This window comes from Zootoca vivipara, chromosome 6 (genome assembly GCF_965207765.1).
Source record: "Zootoca vivipara chromosome 6, rZooViv2.hap1.1, whole genome shotgun sequence".
NCBI lineage: Eukaryota > Metazoa > Chordata > Lepidosauria > Squamata > Lacertidae > Zootoca > Zootoca vivipara.
In genome coordinates, this window is record NC_142589.1 from 84,322,905 (window position 1) to 84,343,733 (window position 20,829).

The 20,829-nt window shown below is 48.9% G+C and overlaps 1 protein-coding gene across 1 annotated transcript; it reads left to right on the forward strand.

Annotated features, from left to right (window-relative positions):
* The first annotated feature begins 731 nt into the window (after positions 1-731).
* LOC118087407 (procathepsin L) lies at positions 732-20,064 on the forward strand. The gene is made up of 8 exons (XM_035120020.3): positions 732-869; positions 4,857-4,993; positions 6,031-6,141; positions 6,384-6,542; positions 8,626-8,850; positions 12,225-12,393; positions 16,642-16,756; positions 18,432-20,064. The coding sequence occupies exons 2-8, from the start codon at positions 4,865-4,867 to the stop codon at positions 18,529-18,531; spliced, it is 1,008 nt and encodes a 335-aa protein (XP_034975911.2). The 5' UTR covers positions 732-869; positions 4,857-4,864; the 3' UTR covers positions 18,532-20,064.
* Positions 20,065-20,829: the final 765 nt, after the last annotated feature.

Here is a 20,829-nt window from a genome sequence, read left to right on the forward strand (position 1 = left end):
TCTACCTCTGTAAGTCTGTGATTCCAGGAAGTGGTGCAATTTTTGTAGCTTGGTATAAAGGTTGGTCATTTATCAACAACTCATGCATCCGCAATTCTAAGCAGGTGTTGTCTACAGACTTCCATAAGGGTGAGAAACTTTTAAGTCCGAATTTCTTAGGAAGCCGCAAAATTGACCTGCATCATGGCGCTTCTAGCAGAGGGAATTTGCAGAAATAAGCTCTATTACAGGTCAACATGTGGAATGGACCCCAAGTTTATGACTGTTGACTATTTTTAAAGAAGGGCAATCTGACCAAAGTTATAAAGAACCAATTACTTTTCTTTTAGTAGTGGCATGCTAACTAGTGACACAGAATTGAAAGATTGGAAAAATCTGTGTATCTCTCGTTGGAAGCAGAATGTATGGTCTGTTGCTGCATCGGAAAAATCAACAAATATATTGCATACATTTTCCTGAATTATGGCATCCTTTATAAAATACTTCACTCATAATCTTGAACAATGGCAACTACTGAAACCACAGATTTGACTTTTACAAACTTAACTAGATTGATCTGGAGGGGGAAAAGAGTTGGCATTTTGTTTTTGTATTTTTTTCTATTTTTTGTAATTGTTCTATACAGTGTATTGGAAATTAATAACACTATATTAAAAAACAAAAACATGGTTTTTTGTTTCCGGCCTGTTCTTCCAGCAACCTGAATTGTGCAAGCAGGCAGACCAGAGTGTGTGTGCATGAACAAAAGGAAGTTGTGCTTTTTAGGGCACACTATCTGCGTAAGTGTCACGGTTGGTTTTCCTCTCACAGAGTGAGGCAAACTAACAGGCAGTATATTTCCCCCCTTACCCGCCCTGCTGCTCAGAGAGGTAGGTTGTGTCTGTCTGTGTGGGAATCGATGGTAGGGGCTGCTTCGCATGCAGGAATTTGCAGGTTTAATGCCTGCTGGCATTGCCAGCTAAAAACAGACCAAAGAACAGGTTTTGGGAAAGACCCGGGTCCCTGTTTGGGTAGGTGGGCATCCTCCTAAGTTCCTGTATTGTTCCTGTATTGTATAGAGATTGGAACCAGAGCTAGCGGCTGCGCGCTGCGTAACGGGATGGTGCCGTGCGCCGGCAGCCTGTACGCACACATGCGGGATGCCACACATGCACAGTCCGTAAGGGGTGCCGGCGCGCACCAGCGGCACCCCTTAAGACTGCGCGTGTGTGGCATTTTGCGAGTGCACACTGTATGGGCTGCTGTTGGCGCACAACAGGCTTATAGGCTGCTGCGCGAGCGGCACCCCGAGTGTCACCCCCCTCCAGGGTGGCACCCAGGTCGGCCCGCCCCCATCGCTCCCCCCTGCTACGCCCCTGACCAGAGCTCAGTAATTCAATCCCGAGGCATCTCCCATTAGAAGGAGAGGGTGAAGGTTCTGCCTCGGAGGCTGTAAATGCCTCTGAACAGCAGTTTCTGGGAATCACAAATGGGGAGACTTGCTATTGCACCCAAATCCTGCTCTTGGGCTTTGCATCTGTTTGGCCACTGTGAGGACAGGATGATGGGTTAAAGGGGGCATTGGCCTGGCCCAGCTGGCTCTTCTTAAGGAAAGGACACCTCTCTGCTTGAGATCCTAGTAAGCTGCTGCCAGCCAGAGTTAACAGTCCTGGGCTAGATCAATGAATAGTCTGACCTGCTAGCCTAGGCTCAGAGGTCATCTGCACTCCAGCTGCCACTGAACTTCAGCACCCATCATGGACATCTGGAGGGTCAGATCAGGTCTGAAATTAGACTTGAAAGAAACATTCTGTTGTAGGCAATAGGCTCTGTCAAGGGGTGTGCTTGACTGCACCCACTACAGTTCCTCTGATTTGTAAATGTGCCCAGCCCTCCCCCCCCCATCCTACAGCATCCATGACTGGTGGCTGGCTGGCCTGCCTCTTCAGCAAAGGCAAGGCCACCATCTCCTGAGACAGCCTGTTCCCTTGTCCTATACTTTGCATCCCCAGGAAGCTAGCAAGCCCATCTTCCTGTGTGTTTCAGGCTATTGAAATGGGGGGTAGTGGTGAGCGAATGGACCTGTGGAGAGCATGAAACCCTTCATCTCAGTCCTGCATTGCAAGAGGTGGGATTATTTGCCCCTCCTGGTCCCTTTCAGCTCTACAATTCCATGATTCTAGAGGCCACTTTCTGTGTGTGGCCTTTGATACACTTTATTTAAGAAAGAATCTATGTGTAGCAATAGCAGAGAACTTAAATCTTTTTGGAAGTCTTGTTGAACAGATGCTGAAAAGGCAACCGAGATGGTGCCTAACAGGAGGGAGTTTCCAAGAGTCAGTGCCACAAAGGCCTGAATCCTACATTGTGTGGAACTAGGATTTCCAGGGCAAGGGGCATCCCAGACCCTTGAGATTTCAGGACCCAAACCTGAGACTGAGTGGCTACCCCTGGTGACATTATCTGGGTTGGCTCCGTGCCAGCACGCAGCTCTTTCCTCTCGAGCCCAGCCCAGTTCTATTCTCCCCACCACTAAGCCCTGGAGATAGAGGTTAATTGGGAGAGGGGAAAGAGGACACAAACACACACACACCCTGCAGGAATCCTTGCAATAATTTGCAGTCAACTCCTGAATCCTGCAAGCTGCGTGCACAGTCTTCTTCTACTTGTGGACTCTCCTTCCTAGGAGGTATTGATGAAGCAGAGCTTGGGTGGGGGCCCCTTCCAGCTCTACAATCCTGTGATGGTTGTGTTCCAATTTGTGTGCGGCTTTCTAATGCACAAGTTAGGAAGGGTTGCCATTAAATGCGAGCTGAGGAAGCTTCCTACGTTCGTAACTGTTCACCCCAATGAACATGTCTGGATAGGCTTACCTTGGTAAAGAAATCCTTAGCAGGCATCAAAAACAACTCGATGAAGGTGCCTGCCTAAATATCAATAGGAAAGGAGTTCTGGATAATAATAATAATAATAATAATAATAATAATAATTTATTATTTATACCCCGCCCATCTGGCTGGGTTTCCCCAGCCACTCTGGGCGGCTTCCAACAGAAATATTTAAATACACTAATTTCTTAAAGATTAAAAGCCTCCCTAAACAGGGCTGCCTTCAGATGTCCTCTAAAAGTCTGGTAGTTGTTTTCCTCATTGACATCTGTTGGGAGGGCGTTCCACAGGGCAGGAGCCACCACCGAGAAGGCCCTCTGCCTAGTTCCCTGCAACTTGGCTTCTCGCAACAAGGGAACTGCCAGAAGGCCCTCGGTGCTGGACCTCTGTGTCCGGGCAGAATGATGGAATACCTTCTACCACACTGAAAGATCAATTTCATGCAGCTTGGGGGTGGGGTGGGGATGTGCCAAAGTAACTTGAAGGATACACATAAATACACAAATAGTTTCAGCAGTAGCTGAAGGTTCAGCATGAAGAATAACCAGAATATAGAGAGTTTTTCAAAGTCCTGTGGGAGTGTCCTCTGCAACTTTGGTTTCCCCCTTCTTTCTTATCTTTCTCAAGCAATGGGTTTTGCAAAACAGCTAGTCCACATCCTCTGCTGCAATCTTTAGTAACACAAGGAGGACAAGATAAACCTCTGCAGTGAGCGGGGGTGGGGTGGGGGGGTGGCACAGGAGAGCTGGTTTTTCAAGGGAAAGGTGAGAACACTTGCACTTCAGCTGGCGGCTTCTTAATGCAGCCCATAGTTAAACTATGGAACTCACTCCTGCAGGAGGCAGTGATAGCCACCAACCTAGATGGCAGGGCTGTCTTTAGCAGATGCAGGACCAGGGTGCAAATATCCGCTCAGCGCCCCCAAATTACCATGGATAGTTGGGTGCGTGTGTGAAGCTGCGCACTGCCAGCCATGGGGAGGTGCGCGAAACTCTCCCCCATGCCGCTGTGGGAGAGCAATCCCCACAGAGGCTTGGGAGGGAAGCTGCACAACCCGCCAGCCATACATTTGACGGGGCGCAGCTGGTGGGCATGCAGGGAAAGGGGAGGCCGCTGGCAAAGCTGCGCAGCTCCCCCACTCGCTGGGGCGCCCCTGAGAGGCCGGCACCCTGGCTCAACGAACCACTAAACCATATGGGAAAGACGGCTCTGCTAGATGGCTTTAAAAGAGGATTGGATAAATGTGTGGAATTTTGTGACCAAATCATGGAAGGGACATGTTATTGGTGCCTGCTAGCAAGGATGGCTCTGCTCTGCTTCCATCACACAACTGCCTCAGCTTTTGTCCCTCTAAGTACCAGTCTGGGGGTGGGGGGTGGGGCGGCAAGGCCCATCTATTTGCCCAGAGGGCACCATAACAGTGGTCCTTAGCTGGCAACTATGACCATTAACAAGAAACTTGCCTGGTTAGTTCAACAGCGCAAATCTGTTAGATTTTCACTTTGCTGAGGAGGAATTAGAAGGGACTCGGGCATCATGCCATCTAAATCCTCTCACCAAACTAATATATATACAATGATACCTCAGTTTACGAACTTAATCTATTCCGGAAGTCCGTATTTAAACCGAAACCGTTCTTAAACCGAGGCGCGCTTTCCCTAATGAGGCCTCCAGCCGCCAATGCCCTTCCACCGTTCGGATTCTGTTCTTAAGACCGAGGTAAAGTTCTCAAGCCGGGACTGGCTGCAAATTATTGCAAAGATGCTCTGGGGGCCTGACCTGCTCTGCTCCCCTCTTCCCAAGGTCTCTGGTCTGGGCCCTGAAATCCCTGCGCCATTGCAGGGCTGGGTGGGGGCACCTGTTTGGCGAGATGGCCGTTCCGAATGCAGATCACCACTCACTGGTTCTCAATTATCGCCCAGAGGCTTAGGCTTCAAACCTCATCCCTTCAAATACCTGACGGTGGTGCTGTTTGCCCATCTCTTCTAGACAAAGGCATGTCTCCAGTTTCAACAGTCCCTCTGATCTTGCTGGTGCTCCTGGGAACATCCGCCAGTGCACTGGATTGGGCCCTGGAAGGAGAATGGAAAGGATGGAAGGAAGTTCACGCCAAGCAATACCTCGAGGTAAGTTTGTCGTGACAAGATGTCAATTTCCCCAAAGTACTAGCACTGTTGACTATTGCAGAGAGCAATTTCCCTTGGGAAATCCAACTTTTCTTCAAGGGAACAAAAGGCAAAGACACTCTGTGCACATAAAAAAGTGCCTGGTTACTTAGAAAAAGATATTAGCTTTGTTGAATTAGACGAAGGTTCCCTCTAATTCAGCATTGCGTTCTAGCGAGGGAAGCTTTCTTGGGCATATGGTAGGGCAGGGGTCAGCAAACTTTTTCAGCCGTGGGCTGGTCCACTGTCCCTCAGACCTTGTGGGGGGCCGGACTATATTTTGGAAAAAAAAAATGAACAAATTCCTATGCCCCACAAATAACCCAGAGATGCATTTTAAATAAAAGGACACAATCTACTCATGTAAAAACACCAGGCAGGCCCCACAAATAACCCAGATGTGCATTTTAAATAAAGGGACACATTCCACTAATGTAAAAACATGCTGATTCCTGGACTGTCCACGGGCCGGATTTAGAAGGCGATTGGGCCGCATCGGGCCCCCGGGCCTTAGTTTGGGAACCCCTGTGGTAGGGTTGCCAGTTGTCCCCGGTTCCCGGGGACAGTCCCCGGATTCACCAATTTGTCCCCGGACAAAATATGTCCCCAGATATTAATTAATGTCCCCGGATTTATGCCCGGGGACTTCCGGCGAGGCACCGTGGCAGGCACCATGGCAGCGAGCTGCACCGAAGGTCCCGGCCACGTCAAGGTTCCAGCCAGCCAATCGGTGTGTGTGTGTGTGTGTGTGTGTGTGTGTGTGTGTGTGTGTGTGTGTGCTATTTAAACCAAGGCATGAGCCAGAGAGCTTCTTTCTGGCTCGCTTCCTCGATCAACGCTTGCCCCAAACTCATGCTCTTCTGCTGCAGGCTCTGTGTGCCCGGGTTGGGGGGGGGAGAGCAAGGCGCTGAGGTGGGCATGGATTTTTTTTCGTGGGGGCCAAAGATAAAAGCTTGAGAACCACTGATCCATAATTGGAACCACTGATCCCATTGCAGGAGGAAGAGGCATTTCGTCGGGCCGTCTGGGAGAAGAACCTGCAGAGGATTGAGCAGCATAACCAGGAGGGGAACAGCTTCCAGCTGGCAATGAACCACCTGGGTGATTTGGTAACTGGAACTCTCTTGCATTGCCCTTATAACTGGTCATTTGTGAGCAATCTCTTTGGGGGAACGCAGGTCTTGGGAACGGTTGCAGTCCAGCTCTTGGGAGTGTGGAGAGGGAGGATGCTGGTTTTGGGCAGTGAGTTAAAGCTTTGCCCTGGGATGCAGGCCTCAGGAGGAGCTTGGCAGGGGTGGGCATTTTGAAAATCTGGAAGCAAGAGCACAGCAACTATGATTTCCTCCCTCAGACAGACGAAGAGTTTAACAAGATGCTAAGCAGCTTCCGTTCTGACTTGGCTGACCAACCCGGTAAGAAGGCTGCCTTGTTCCAAGAATCAACCACCCTGGAGACCCCCAAGGAAGTTGACTGGCGCACCAAAGGTTATGTCACCCCAGTCAAGAACCAGGTGAGTCCGGAACAACCTGGGGAGACTTAATGGCCAAGCTCAGGATTCCTTGTTGTTGTTGTTTAGTCATTTAGTCGTGTCCGACTCTTCGTGACCCCATGGACCAGAGCACGCCAGGCACTCCTGTCTTCCACTGCCTCCCGCAGTTTGGTCACACTCATGTTCGTAACTTCAAGAACACTGTCCAACCATCTCATCCTCTGTCGTTCCCTTCTCCTAGTGCCCTCAATCTTTCCCAACATCAGGGTCTTTTCCAGGGAGTCTTCTCTTCTCATGAAGTGGCCAAAGTATTGGAGGCTCAGCTTCAGGATCTGTCCTTCCAGTGAGCACTCAGGGCTGATTCCCTTAAGAATGGATAGGTTTGATCTTCTTGCAGTCCATGGGACTCTCAAGAGTCTCCTCCAGCACCATAATTCAAAAGCATCAATTCTTCGGTGATCAGCCTTTTTTAAACATCTCTCTGTTGAAGCAGGCCAATGGCTTGCCTAGTCCAGCATCCACAGGGCAAGAGCACTCTACCCACTTGTGATCCCCAGCAACTGGCTTCCAGAGTTGGACTGCCCCTGGCCATGGAGGTTCTGCACATGGAGAACACCACTGGATCAGACGAAAGGAGGTCCGTCTAGCCCAGCATCCTGTTTTCACAGGACTCAACCCGATGCCCCAACAGGAAACCTGCAAGCAGGACCCAAATACAAGAGCATAGCCATCCTGGCTAGTAGCCATCCTGACCTTCTCCTCCACATATCTGACCAACCCTCTTTTAAAGCCATCCAAGTTGGTGGCCCTCCTGTGGGAGGGAGTTCCACCCTTTAAAATGCCCTTCGTGAAGAAGGTCTTTGCTCCCTCTGTCCTGAATCTTCCAACATCTGCCTTCATTGCATGTCCACCAGTTCTAGTGTTATGGGAGAGGGAGAAAAACTTTTTTGCTTTATCATAGAATTGTACAGTTGGAAGGGATCCCGAGGGTCATCTAGTCCAACCCCCTGCAAAGCAGGAATCTTAGCTAAAGCTGGCAGGTGGCCATCCAACCTCTGCTTAGAAACCTCCAGGGAAGGAGAGTCCGCCACCTCCCAAGGGAGACTGTTCCACTGTCAAACAGCTCTTACTGCCAGAAAGTTCTTCCTGATGTTTAGTTGGAATCTCCATTCTTGTAACTTGGAAGCCATTGGTTCGAGTCCTACCCTCCAGAGCGGGATAAAACAAGCTTGTTGCCTCTTCCATGTGACAACTCTTCAGATATTGGATGATGGCAGGGGCGTAGCCAGGAGCAAAATTAGGGGGGGCAAGGGGCGGGGCCAAGGCACAGGAGGGGAAGGGCCACAGTGGGGCAAGGAAAGCCATGGTCGTTCAGGGGTGAGGGGGCGCCAGGATCAGCCCGAAATCGGCCTGCTCCGACCCCCTCCTCCCCCTCCGCAACTGGCAGGGGCGAGGGGGCGCCAGGATCAGCCCGAAATCGGGCTGTTCCGATCCCCTCCTCCCCCTCTGCGATCGCCAGGGCGGGTGGAGGGAAAGCCCCAGGAGCGGGTGGAGACGTCCCTTCTAGCTGGCTGGCTGTGGGGCGGGTGGAGGGAAAGCCCCAGAGCAAAGTGTTTGGCTGGCTTTCCCTCCACCCACCCCACAGCCAGCGAGGAGGGAGACGTCCTCTAGCCAGCTGGCTGTGGGGCGGGCGGAGGGAAAGCCAACCAAACGCTTTGTGCGGCTCTGGGGCTTTCCCTCCACCTGCCCCACAGCCAGCCAGGGAGAAGGGAGACGGCACCGGGCAGCGGGGCAGGCTGGCCAGCGGCCCTGCTTCTAGGGGGGGCAACTGCCCCCTCCTGCCCCCCTGCCTACGCCCATGGATGATGGTTCTCATATCTCCTCTCAGTCTCCTCTTCTCTAGGCTAAACATACACAGCTCCTTCAACCTTTCTTCATAAGGCCTGGTTTCCAGACCCTCCTCTGCACATGTTTCAGCTGGTCAATATCCTTCTTAAATTGTGGCTCCCAGGATGGGACACAGGACTCCAGGTGGGGTCTACCCCCCACGCCATGCATGTTTGATTTACTTCTGCCTCCTCACCACCTCTTGCTGTTCCCACAGGGCCACTGCGGATCCTGCTGGGCATTCAGCGCCACCGGAGCACTTGAAGGGCTGCGCTTCAACAGGACAGGGAAGCTGATCCCGCTAAGCGAACAGAACCTCATTGATTGTTCCTGGAAGCTGGGCAACCAGGGGTGCCATGGAGGGTACATCACCCGGGCCTTCGACTACGTGCGGGAAAACGGAGGCATAAACTCAGAGACCAGCTACCCCTACTTGGAGAAAGTAAGACAGAAGGAGAAATCAGTGCACATGCCTCGCTGATCTGGGCCACACACACGTGCACAATTGTCAAGCACAGACCTTTGCCAACCTTCAGATTACTTCTAATTTATAGTCTGCCCTATTGCATATATTAACATTTTGCAGCTTGAAGCAATAGGGTGAATAAAAACTAACTCCTCTTGGAAAAATAATTGTCCAGACCCATATATTGTCCAGATTCAAAAGCTTTACTCACAGAACTTTCTTCAGTTTCTCCAAATTTCGTTTTTATAAGAAGCTGAACCTATGTGCATACAACAATCTGGATGTAACACCGATTGTTTGATGTTCTGTTTTGAAGAAAGTTCTGTGAGTTCTTTGTTTGGACCCCAAATCAGAGGTCTGTCTCTACCCACAGCTTCCATGAGGCCGCAGCTGTTTGCTCTCCAGGAGAGACCTCATTATCCCATCTTTTGCTCTCTGTGGCTTCCAGAGAAACACTCAAAGGCAACTCCCTTCAAAATGGCGGTTTGCAATTGAATAAACCTCTCACATGATCTAAAGCTAAACACAATATGAGAGGGCAGAGAACATCCTAAATTGATTATCAACCCATTTATTTATTTATTTATTTACAGTGGTACATTGGTTTAACTACATAACTGGTTCCGGAAGTCTGTACTTAACCTGAAGCGTACTTAACCTGAAGCGAACTTTCCCATTGAAAATGGAAAGTCGATTAATGCGTTCCAGATGGGTCTGCGGAGTACACAACCTGAAGCGTACTTAACCTGAAGTATGAGTGTAATTGGTTCTGGAAGTCCGTACTTAACTTGAAGCGTACTTAACCTGAAGCGAACTTTCCCATTGAAAGTAATGGAAAGTGGATTACTCCGTTCCAGACAGGTCTGCAGAGTACTTAAACTGAAAGTACCAAACTGAAGCTTACTTAAACCGAGGTATGACTGTATTTTTGTTTATTATTTCCATTTTTACACATGAAACAAGAACCTCACCTCCTCCCCCCTTCCATGGTTCATTTTGTTACTTTCTTTTCCACTACATATTCTAGTTTCCCCTATACCAGGCATCTCCAAACTTCGGCCTTCTAGATGTTTTGGACTACAATTCCCATCTTCCCCAACCACTGGTCCTGTTAGCTAGGGATCATGGGAGTTGTAGGCCAAAACATCTGGAGGGCCGCAGTTTGGGGATGCCTACCCTATACAGTATCTTATTTTTCTCTCAGCTTTATATCTCAATATGTCTTTCTGCGTTTACTGTTACGTTTTTGACATGCTTTCAATATGTTTCCAAATAATCTATAAAACATTTCCAGTCATCTTCGAATACTTTTTTTAAAAAATCCTGAGCCTTATTCTATTGGTCAATCTTGCCATTTCTATATATTCTATTAACTTTGTCTGCCATTCCTCCTTTGTTGGTATCTTCCCTCCACTTCTGAGCATACTCCATGCACAGACCCATTCATGGTGCTCAGAGGGATCTGCTTTGCTATATTATAACCCAATGGGATTTTCCAATTTTCAGCAGCACACATACAAGCACATACAGAGTTATTTTCTATTTCAATGTTAATTAAACTAATAATAATAATAATAATTAATAATAATACTTAACATGCCCTTCACAGAAGGTGGAAAACACAATTAGGAGATTAGAAGGTAGCCTTTTGCTAGATGTCTGGTCCATCTAATATAGGCATCCCCAAACTTCGGCCCTCTAGATGTTTTGGACTACAATTCCCATCTTCCCCGACTACTGGTCCTGTTAGCTAGGGATCATGGGAGTTGTAGGCCAAAACATCTGGAGGGGCACAGTTTGGGGGTGCCTGATTTAATAAGAAATCAATCTCTTAGTGTGGCAGCACTTTGGAACTCCCTGCTGATTGACATCAGGCAGGCGCCTTCACTGTGCTCCTCTCTGGACCGCCGGCACCCGCCCTCATGCTGCACAGCCAAGGAGTGGCGTCTGGGGAAGGACTGCGCTTGGAGCCTCAGCTGCTCTCCGCCACCCTCCTCCTCGGCCTGCTGCAGCTCCAGTGCTTCAGGGATGCTGCCAAACCCTCCAAGGAGCACCACCGCGGCTCCCATGGGGAGCTCCCTGAGCTGAAAGGGCAAAGATGGTGACCGGCAGGCGACTTTGTGAGGAGTGGTCCCTTCAGGGGTGCAGAGAAATCCACCTGTTGCCCCCTGATAAGAGGTTGCCCCCACAAGGAGGTTAGGGGGCGCAATCCTTGCCTTGCCCTGGGCGCTGTCAACACAGGTTACACCAAGGGGACCAGGGCAGGAAGGAAAGGCATAAGCCCAAACCAAAGTTTACACCTAGTTTGGAAGCAGCAAACTGCTCAGTAAAGTCCGCTTCTCGTAGATCGTTCATAACCTTGCAAAGTCTGCACTACAGCCTTTCCCCTTTTGGGGGGAGTTCAGTTTCGAAAATGAGTTTCTGTCATTCATAGAGTTGGGAGGGACCCCATGGGTCCTGTAAGGCAGAAGGCTTATAGGGAACAAACCCCCCTCATCAGGTCAAGTTCCTCACCAAGCAGTAAGTCAAGCACAGGATCAGATTACAAGAGCCAGGAAACAGAAAGGGAGAACCAAGGCTCCAAGGGGAGGGAGAGAGAGCAGTGGAAGAAGGGACCGGGCAGACAGTCAGCCGGAAGGCCATTCCCCCCCACGCCGGAGCTGAGGCTCCCCGTCGGAGCAGGGGGAGGCGCTTCAGAGTTCCCAGGCTGTTATGTTGGGCGCAAAACAGAAAGCAAACATTGCGAGATTCTGACTCAGACTGAGGCAGACATGATTTACATACCTGCCAAGTTGCTGTCAGAGAAATAAGGGACCGGGCCAGAAATAGCAGACCGGACGTAGCGCTGCTGCCATTTTGGAACTGGGCGGATCATGCTCAGAAGTGACTTTTGATGCTGCTTTGCCCAGTTCCAAAATGGCCACCGCGCCAGAATAAACCGGGGGGAAACAAAAAAATCCATTTTTTCAGCTAGGAACAGCTGGGAAAACGGGGATTTCCCGGGGAAAACAGGAGACTTGGCAGCTATGCATGATTTATGGACACTTTGCACTGTAAATAATATGCACCAATAAAAACATCTGAAAGACAAGCAGATGTGGAGGGTCGTTACTCAAGAGTAGCCACAACAACCCCTGACAGTTCCACTAGTCCAACCCCCTGCAATGCAAGAATCCTGCCCACATCCCTACGTGGGCTGGCTTGAACCACCAGCCTTCTGATTAACAGCCAGGCGCACTCAGCCCTGGCTCTTTTGAGCTGCAAATGCAGCCTTGGGGAATCTGCCCAAGCCACTCTCCCCACTCGCCCTGCTCTGCAACTGCCTCCAGGTGACTGTCGCTTCTTTGCAGGAGGGATCCGTGTGCAGTTACAACTCGCAGGACCGCGCAGCCAACTGCACATCCGTCGTGGTGGTCCCAGTGGGGAGCGAAGTGGCCCTGGAGCAGGCTGTGGCAACCATCGGGCCGGTTTCAGTGGCCGTGGACAGCAGGAGCTTCTACTTCCATTTCTACAAGTCAGGTGAGGGGCCAAACATTCGGAGAGGGTGGCAGCCTCCGGCGTGATTTTGGTGGCAGACCCGCTGTTTGGTCCCTGCTCCTGCCACCCTAGCAGTTTGAAAGCACATCAAAGTGCAAATAGATAAATAGGGACCGCTCCGGCGGGAAGGTAAACGGCGTTTCCGTGCGCTGCTCTGGTTCGCCAGAAGTGGCTTTGTCATGCTGGCCACATGACCTGGAAACTATACGCCGGCTCCCTTGGCCAATAAAGTGAGATGAGCACCACAACCTCAGAGTCGTCCGTGACTGGACCTAATGGTCAGGAGTCGCTTTACCTTTACCTTTTTATTGCCATTATTAATATAGAATAGAGTCATAGAATCATAGAGTTGGAAGAGACCACAAGGGCCATCCAGTCCAACCCCCTGCCAAGCAGGAAACACCATCAAAGCATTCCTGACAGATGGCTGTCAAGCCTCCGCTTAAAGACCTCCCAAGAAGGAGACTCCACCACACTCCTTGGCAGCAAATTCCACTGCCGAACAGCTCTTACTGTCAGGAAGTTCTTCCTAATGTTTAGGTGGAATCTTCTTTCTTGTAGTTTGAATCTATTGCTCCGTGTCCGCTTCTCTGGAGCAGCAGAAAACAACCTTTCACCCTCCTCTATATGACATCCTTTTATATATTTGAACATGGCTATCATATCACCCCTTAACCTTCTCTTCTCCTGGCTAAACATACCCAGTTCCCTAAGCTGTTCCTCATAAGGCATCGTTTCCAGGCCTTTGACCATTTTGGTTGCCCTCTTCTGGACACGTTCCAGCTTGTCTGTTGTGCAGCATGAAGCAATTGGATGCATAAAAATGGACTCCTTTTGGAATAGAAATTGTCCTGATCCACAAATATGATTCAAAGCTTTAAACAGGTACAAAACAATCAGCAATACATCCAGAAAGTTGTATAAAGCATTTGCATCAAGGATAGGCTCTTCTTAAATTATGACCAGAGCAAAAATCCACGCTGTGTCTCAGGGCAGCTCCTGGAGGTGTGTCTTATCACACCCTCCTCTCACTGTGCTTGGGAACAAAAGACCAAGCCAGCTTCCTCCAAAAGGATGAATTTGCAATGGAATATAATAACTGCATCATCTTAGGTTAAACTCCCACGTGAAGGCTAGCAGAGAATATGAACAGTTAATTATTGACTCAGCTAGATGCTTAGAGAGAGCTCTTTCTAACTTAGTATACAATGGGATTTTCCAGTGTTAAACCCTTAGCAACATACTAGATTCAGGTAGGTAGCAGAGTTGGTCTGACGCAGTCGAAATAAATTAAAAAATTGTCCAGTAGCACATTAGAGACCAATTAGGTTTGTTCTGGGTATAAGCTTTTGTGTGCATGCACACTTCTTCAGATACCTTAGCAATATACATACAGGCACTCTCCATTTCAGTGTGCAATTATACAATTACACTATACTTAACAAGCTAGGGGATAGTTACAGGTAGGTAGCCGTGTTGGTCTGAGTCGAAGCAAAATAAAAAAATTCCTTCAGTAGCACCTTAAAGACCAACTAAGTTTTTATTTTGGTATGAGCTTTCGTGTGTATCTGACGAAGTGTGCATGCACACGAAAGCTCATACCAAAATAAAAACTTAGTTGGTCTTCAAGGTGCTACTGAAGAATTTTTTTTATTAAGCTAGGGGATAATAAGCAACTCCTGGGCACAGATGGCTAATTTGTGGGCCTCATCTAAGGTGGGCCACGGCAGCGGCGCCAGACACTTGTAGCCTGACCACTGTAGTAGTCCATGCAGTGGTGAGCTTGAGGTTGGACTACTGCAATGTTCAGCACGTTGGGCTGCCCTTTGCACCTGGTTTGGAAGCTCTGGTGGGTCCAGAATGCAGTGACCAGACTGCTGATGGGGACATCTGGTCAAGGATGAGAGACAACCCTTGTTAAAAATATTTGTACCGGCTGCCCAACCACTGCCGATCCATGTTTAAAGTCCTTGCACTGATTTACAAATCCCTGAACAACTTAGGTCCAGGCTGCCTCAGGGATCACTTGAACGCTTCTTTCCCAGCTCAGTTACTGAGATCACCTGCAGGAGCATTGTAGGGTTATTCCCCGACTCAGGCTCACCTGACAGCAACAAGATTCAGAACCCTATCCTGTGGAACTCTCTGCCACTAGCGAGGTGGCAGGCACCGCCTGTGGCAACTTCTAAAGACCTGCTGAAAACTTTTCCACTCCAGGCCTAAGCAGACAAGGAAGAATGCACCTTCCCATAATAGTTAGCTGATTTCTGATTTTAACTTTTAAATATGGTTTTGCACTATATGATTTTATGTACAGGTACTATTATCGTAAGGTGCACACATAACATTTTTATATGTTGCCTATCTGACTGGATGTGCTTGGCTTAAAGGTGGGTCCTGTACCTGAAAACCTTGGAACTCAGACCCTCCACATGCTAAAAAACAGGATCTTTATATCAAGTCGAATCATAGAGTTGGAAGAGACCACAAGGGCCATCCAGTCCAACCCCCTGCCAAGCAGGAAACACCATCAAAGCATTCCTGACAGATGTCTGTCAAGGCTCTGCTTAAAGACCTCCAAAGAAGGAGACTCCACCACACTCCTTGGCAGCAAATTCCACTGTCGAACAGCTCTTACTGTCAGGAAGTTCTTCCTAATGTTCAGGTGAAATCTTCTTTCTTGTAGTTTGAATCCATTGCTCCATGTCCGCTTCTCTGGAGCAGCAGAAAACAACCTTTCTCCCTCCTCTATATGGCATCCTTTAATATATTTGAACCCCTCAACCTTCTCTTCTCCAGGCTAAACATGCCCAGCTCCCTAAGCCGTTCCTCATAAGGCATCGTTTCCAGGCCTTTGACCATTTTGGTTGCCCTCCTCTGGACATGTTCCAGCTTGTCAGTATCCTTCTTGAACTGTGGTGCCCAGAACTGGACACAGTCCTCCAGGTGAGTTCTGACCAGAGCAGAATACTATTACTGTACTTCCCTTGATCTAGATGCTATACTCCTATTGATGCAGCCCAGAATTGCATTGGCTTTTTTTAGCTGCTGCATCACACTGTTGACTCATGTCAAGTTTGCGGTCTACCAAGACTCCTAGATCCTTTTCACATGTACTGCTCTAAAGCCAGGTGTCACCCATCCTGTATTTGTGGCTTTCGTTTTTTTGGCCCAAGTGTAGTACTTTACATTTCTCCCTGTTAAAATGGTTGAGGAAGGCTGAGGAAGTTCGTACAATTATAGAGCTAGCCCATCCACGAGGCAGAGGGAGCGCAGGAGCAGAGGATGCTGCCGTTACTCCACCTAGCTCAGTATTGTCGACTCCACACTGACTGGCAGCGGCTCCCAGAGTTTCAGACAGAGCGGTCTCTCTCTCCCAGCCCCACCTGGAGATGCCATCAGGGATTGAGCGGATGTGGTAAATGCTCTACCACTGAGCCACACTCCTTCCCTTGTTAATAAAGTAAGATTCTAGTCCTCATGGGCCTGATTTAAAGAGGAAGCTGTATTATGGGAAGTCAGGCCACTGGTCAATATAGCTCAGGACTGTCTACCCATACCTGTGTGCCACAGAAAGCGTGGTCCAATTGCTTTCTCCCCTCGCCCTGCTCCTTTCCAAGGGAAAACTGGCTCTTTTGGTGATCAATCGGAACAAATGGCAATCTAGGGAAACCCAAATTGCCTATTCAGCGCTAAAGAGCAGTTTTCCTTGGGATGGCAGGACAAGCCCTGACTTTCTACAGCCCTTCTCCATACCCCTTCCCTCTTTGTGCATTACTCCTTCAAAGATCCTGGTGCTCTTAAAAAATAGAACTTGGAATTTACCTTTTTAAAACCCAAAAAAGCTTCCCATTGGAAAGTCATACTTGACACATATAACTAGATTTCAGAGTGGTAGTGTTGGAGTGTTTGTGCAGCCAGCTGTGGTCTACTCTGAGCGGTCTCAGTTGGTCATTTTAATTTTATTTGTTTATTAAATTTGTATTTACGTTAAATATGTCACCTACATTCATATCGGAGGATCTGGGCAAGTAAGGATCACATTGGATGAAGCCCCCTTGGTCTGTCAGCTGGTCTGAGAAATGGGGAGAGCAAGGCTACATGCGATTGGTGAAGGGCACTGGCAATCACTGTGGCATAGCCAATCAAGCCAGCTACCCCGCCCTGTAAGCTTTCTCTCCGCTTTGCCCCTTCTGATCCTGCCTCACTCCAGGTCTCTTCTCCTGCCAGGGGTATTTGACAGCTCCTCGTGTACCCAGCTGGTGAGCCACGCCATGTTGGTGGTTGGCTATGGGATCCTCCAGGACGGTGGGAACAACACAGCTTATTGGATCCTAAAGAACAGGTGAACAAAGGGGTATTTGAGCCAGGGCGGGAATGGTCGGGAAAAGCTCAGAAGGACCTAAGACAAGCCCTTCTGCGAGGGCTGGCCCACCCATGAGGTGAGGTGAGGGAACCGCCTCAGGCTGCAGGATCCACAGGGGCAGCAGATCCAGCCACTGTCACGGTCCGGTCGGCAGGGGGTTGAAGCCCTGGCTGAGGACGTCAGGACCAGAGGCAAGATGGTGGTGTAGAAGCAGGAACAGGTGCAGGGCTGAGGGTCCAGCAGCAGGCAGTTGCAGGGTCAAGGAGCAAGGCAGAGGCGAAGGTCTGGGAGTCAAGGAGCAAGGCGTCAGCAAGGCAAAGGTCCAAGGGTCGAGGATCAAGGCGTCGGCAAGGCAGAGGTCCAAGGGTCAAGGATCAAAGCATCGGCAAGGCAGAGGTCCAAGGGTCAAGGAACAAGGCGTCGGCAAGGTGAGGGTCCAAGGAACAAAGTGTCGGCAAGGCAAGGGTCCAAGGAACAAGGAGCAAGAGGCCAGAGGCAACCAAGCAGGGATAGCGTTGCTGTGGCAAAGAGCTGAAGGGAAATGCTGAGCTTTTATCCCTCCCAGCTCCTGCCACCAGGTGCAGTGAGTTATCAAGTGGCCTCACCTGAGTGGCCACTCCTTGCTCCTCCAGCACAAGCTGAGGCAGGCCCCAGTCCTGCAAAGCACTACAGGCCCCAGAGCCTGACTCCTGCCCATACTCCTGACAGCCTCTATAGCAGCCCCTTGGCCAATGGGTAGCTCGTCTCCTCCCACCCCTGGTGGTGGGACACCATTGAGTGATTGCCTCAGGTGCCCAAATGTCTTGGGCCGCCTCTGCCTGCTGGATCAGGTCAGTGCGCCATCTATTCCAGCCTCCTGTTCTCACAGTGGTCGCTGACTCAACTGAACACTCCTCTTACCAGGGGAGATGGAGGAGGAGATATTTGGGAGGTCTGGGGACTCCACACCTCCCCCCATCATCCCTGGATCAAAGCTCATCATCAATCACCATTATCATCATGCCACTATGCGAGTGTTCCTAGCTACATGGGGTATACAAATGCCATACCTGCGCTAGCTAAAACCCCATTTTTAGGACCTAAAAAGTCAGCCAGGAGACCCTGTCGAGCATGCTGGGAAAAGAACCAGGTTACAAAACATCGCCCTCTAGCGGCGGCTACACTGGTACTGCAGCTAGAAAACCTTCCCTCTCCACAGCGCCTTGGCTCACCTTTTTAAAAAGAAATATTATAGTATGATGAATTCATGAGCAGGATTTGAGATATAAGAAGTAATTAGATTATAATAACTGTGGTTATGATTTAATAGAAGAGAGGGTGTAGCAGAAGGAAAAAAACAACAACTCCGTGGAAAACTGGGAAGCAGATTTTAAAAAATCAAGAAAAGATGAAATTGTGTTTTGTTTGTACATGCTAAACATCTGGAAACTTAATAAAATATAATTTTTTAAAAGAGATTTTACCCCCTTAAAAATATAAAGCAGTATGGAAATGAAAACACTACTATTACTACTATTGACAATATATAGTAATGATGGTGATATTGGCTTTGAGGGTTGGGGGGGGCTTTTTTTTTTTTACAATCAGGTGGTATATAAATTGCATGAAATGAAATAATGTACTGATCCCTCCTTTCCCTCTCTTTCCCTGTCAGCTGGTCTGAGAAATGGGGAGAGCAAGGCTACATGCGATTGGTGAAGGGTACTGGCAATCACTGTGGCATAGCCAATCAAGCCAGCTACCCCGCCCTGTAAGCTTCTCAAGAGCCAGGATCCCACCCCTCCCGACCTGCCCCACCTGAACCTGTTGCACAGCTATGAATCCTCAGTTGTTGAACATGCAATTTCATGGTCCCCAAGAAAAGCTGAAATTGCAAAGGAAATCATGTACTATTTTTACCTGCTGGGCTTCCTGACTTTGCCCTGTTCCATAGTTTGTTTGTTTTTTAATGTCTGTGTCCTGCATATGATTCTGATGCGCACTTTATGCTTGTATTGCTTTCCATTTGGCAACGACAACCTGCATTTTGTTGCCTTATTAAATAAATGTGGAATTCTGAAATGCCTGTTGCTGCCGAAAACTGTGACAAACTGCTTGGGGAAAGTGGCAAATGAATATTTTAATAACTCAGTCAATGGGGCATGAGAATCTCAGGGTCATGGATTTGAGCCCCACGTTGGGCAAAAAGATTCCTGCATCGCAGGGGCTTGGACTAGACCAGGCATCTCCAAACTGTGGCCCTCCAGATGTTTTGGCCTACAACTCCCATGATCCCTAGCTAAGAGAACCAGCGATCAGAGATTATGGGAATTGTAGTCCAAAACATCTGGAGGGCCGAAGTTTGGGGATGCCTGGACTAGACTCTATGATAAACGAATGCCATCTGCATGATACAGAATTTGACCACGCTTGGATTTTCTACACCCACCTACACACCCTGGGAATGTTTGGAAGTTAACACTTAGTTAACAATGCTTTTCTAGCATTTGCTGTATTTCAGTGTGTGTGTGTGTGTGTGTGTGTGTGTGTGTGTGTGTGTTTCAAGCAAGGGGAACATAGCATGAAATGTGGTCCAGCTACCACCAGAAGAGCAGAGCCACAGGTTTACAACTGGATTCCTCTCCAAACAGTATGGCCTTTCTACATTGAGGACATTGTTCTTGCTGTCCATCCTGACATGTTATGACATAGAATTATAGAGGGACCCCGAGGGTCACCTAGTCTAACCCCCTGCAATGCAGGAATCTCACCTAAAGCATGCCTGACAGATGGCCATCCAACCTCTGCTTAAAAACCGCCAAGGAAGGAGAGTCCTCCACCTCTTAATGGGAGTCTGTTCCACTGTCAAACAGCTTCTACATCTACTGCCAGAAAGTTCTTCCTGATTTTAGTTGGAATCGCCTTTCTTGTAACTCAGATTCATAGGTTTGGGTCTGTTATGTACTGAGCTGAATCCTAGAACAATAGGATTCAGAATCAGCAGGAGCTACCCAATCCAACTCCAGGTGGAAGTGAATCCGCAACCTGATTGGCCTGCTGGAGCAGCCAATCAGGCGGCTGGCAGAAGTGAATCTGCTACCTGATTGGCCTGTAGGAGCAGCCAATCAGGCTGCAGGCAGAAGTCAATCCACAATATAATTGGCCCACAGGTGTAGCCCTGAAGTAGCCAATCACGCAAGGCCCATTGTGTAAATAATGTATATAAGCAGATGGTTTTGGGAAAAGAGCCATTCGTCTTCTCTTCTTCTCCTTGATGAATATGAGCTGAATAAAGAGCATGAAATTCACTCTCGACTCCGAGTATATTTCAGGGTCCTACCTTCCAGAGCAGGAGAAAACAAGCTTGCTCCATCTTCCATATGACAGCCCTTTAGATGTTTGAAGATGGCTCTCCTATCTCTTCTCTTTCCCAGGCTAAACATACCCACCTCCTTCAACTGTTCCTCAAAAGATTTGGTCTCCAGTCTCTTGATCATCTTGTTTGCCCTCCTCTGCACACCTTCCAGCTTGTCAACATCCTTCTTAAATTGGGGTGCCCGGAATCGGACACAGGACTCCAGGTGGGGTCTGACCAAGGCAGAACAGAGTGGCACTGTGACTTCCCTTGATCTGGACCCTAGACTTCTGTGGATGCAGCCCAAAATAGCATTAGCTCTCCCCCCCCCCCCCCACTGCTGCATAGAATCATAGAATCATAGAGTTGGAAGAGACCACAAGGTCCATCCAGTCCAACCCCCTGCCAAGCAGGAAACTCCCTCAAAGCATTCTTGACATATGCCCGTCAAGCCTCTGCTTAAAGACCTCCAAAGGAGGAGACTCCACCACACTCCTTGGTAGCAAATTCCACTGCCCAACAGCTCTTACTGTCAGGAAGTTCTTCCTAATGTTTAGGTGGAATCTTCTTTCTTGAAGTTTGAATCCATTGCTCCGTGTCCGCTTCTCTGGAGCAGCAGAAAACACCCTTTCTCCCTCCTCCATATGACATCCTTTTATATATTTGAACATGGCTATCATATCACCCCTTAACCTTCTCTTCTCCAAGCTAAACATAC

Coding starts and splice junctions, on each gene's coding strand:
- LOC118087407 (XM_035120020.3), top strand. CDS start 4,865: ATGTCTCCAGTTTCAACAGTCCCTCTGATCTTGCTGGTGCTCCTGGGA. Junction 6,142..6,383: donor TGAACCACCTGGGTGATTTG/GTAACTGGAACT, acceptor TTCCTCCCTCAG/ACAGACGAAGAGTTTAACAA. Junction 16,757..18,431: donor TATTGGATCCTAAAGAACAG/GTGAACAAAGGG, acceptor TTTCCCTGTCAG/CTGGTCTGAGAAATGGGGAG.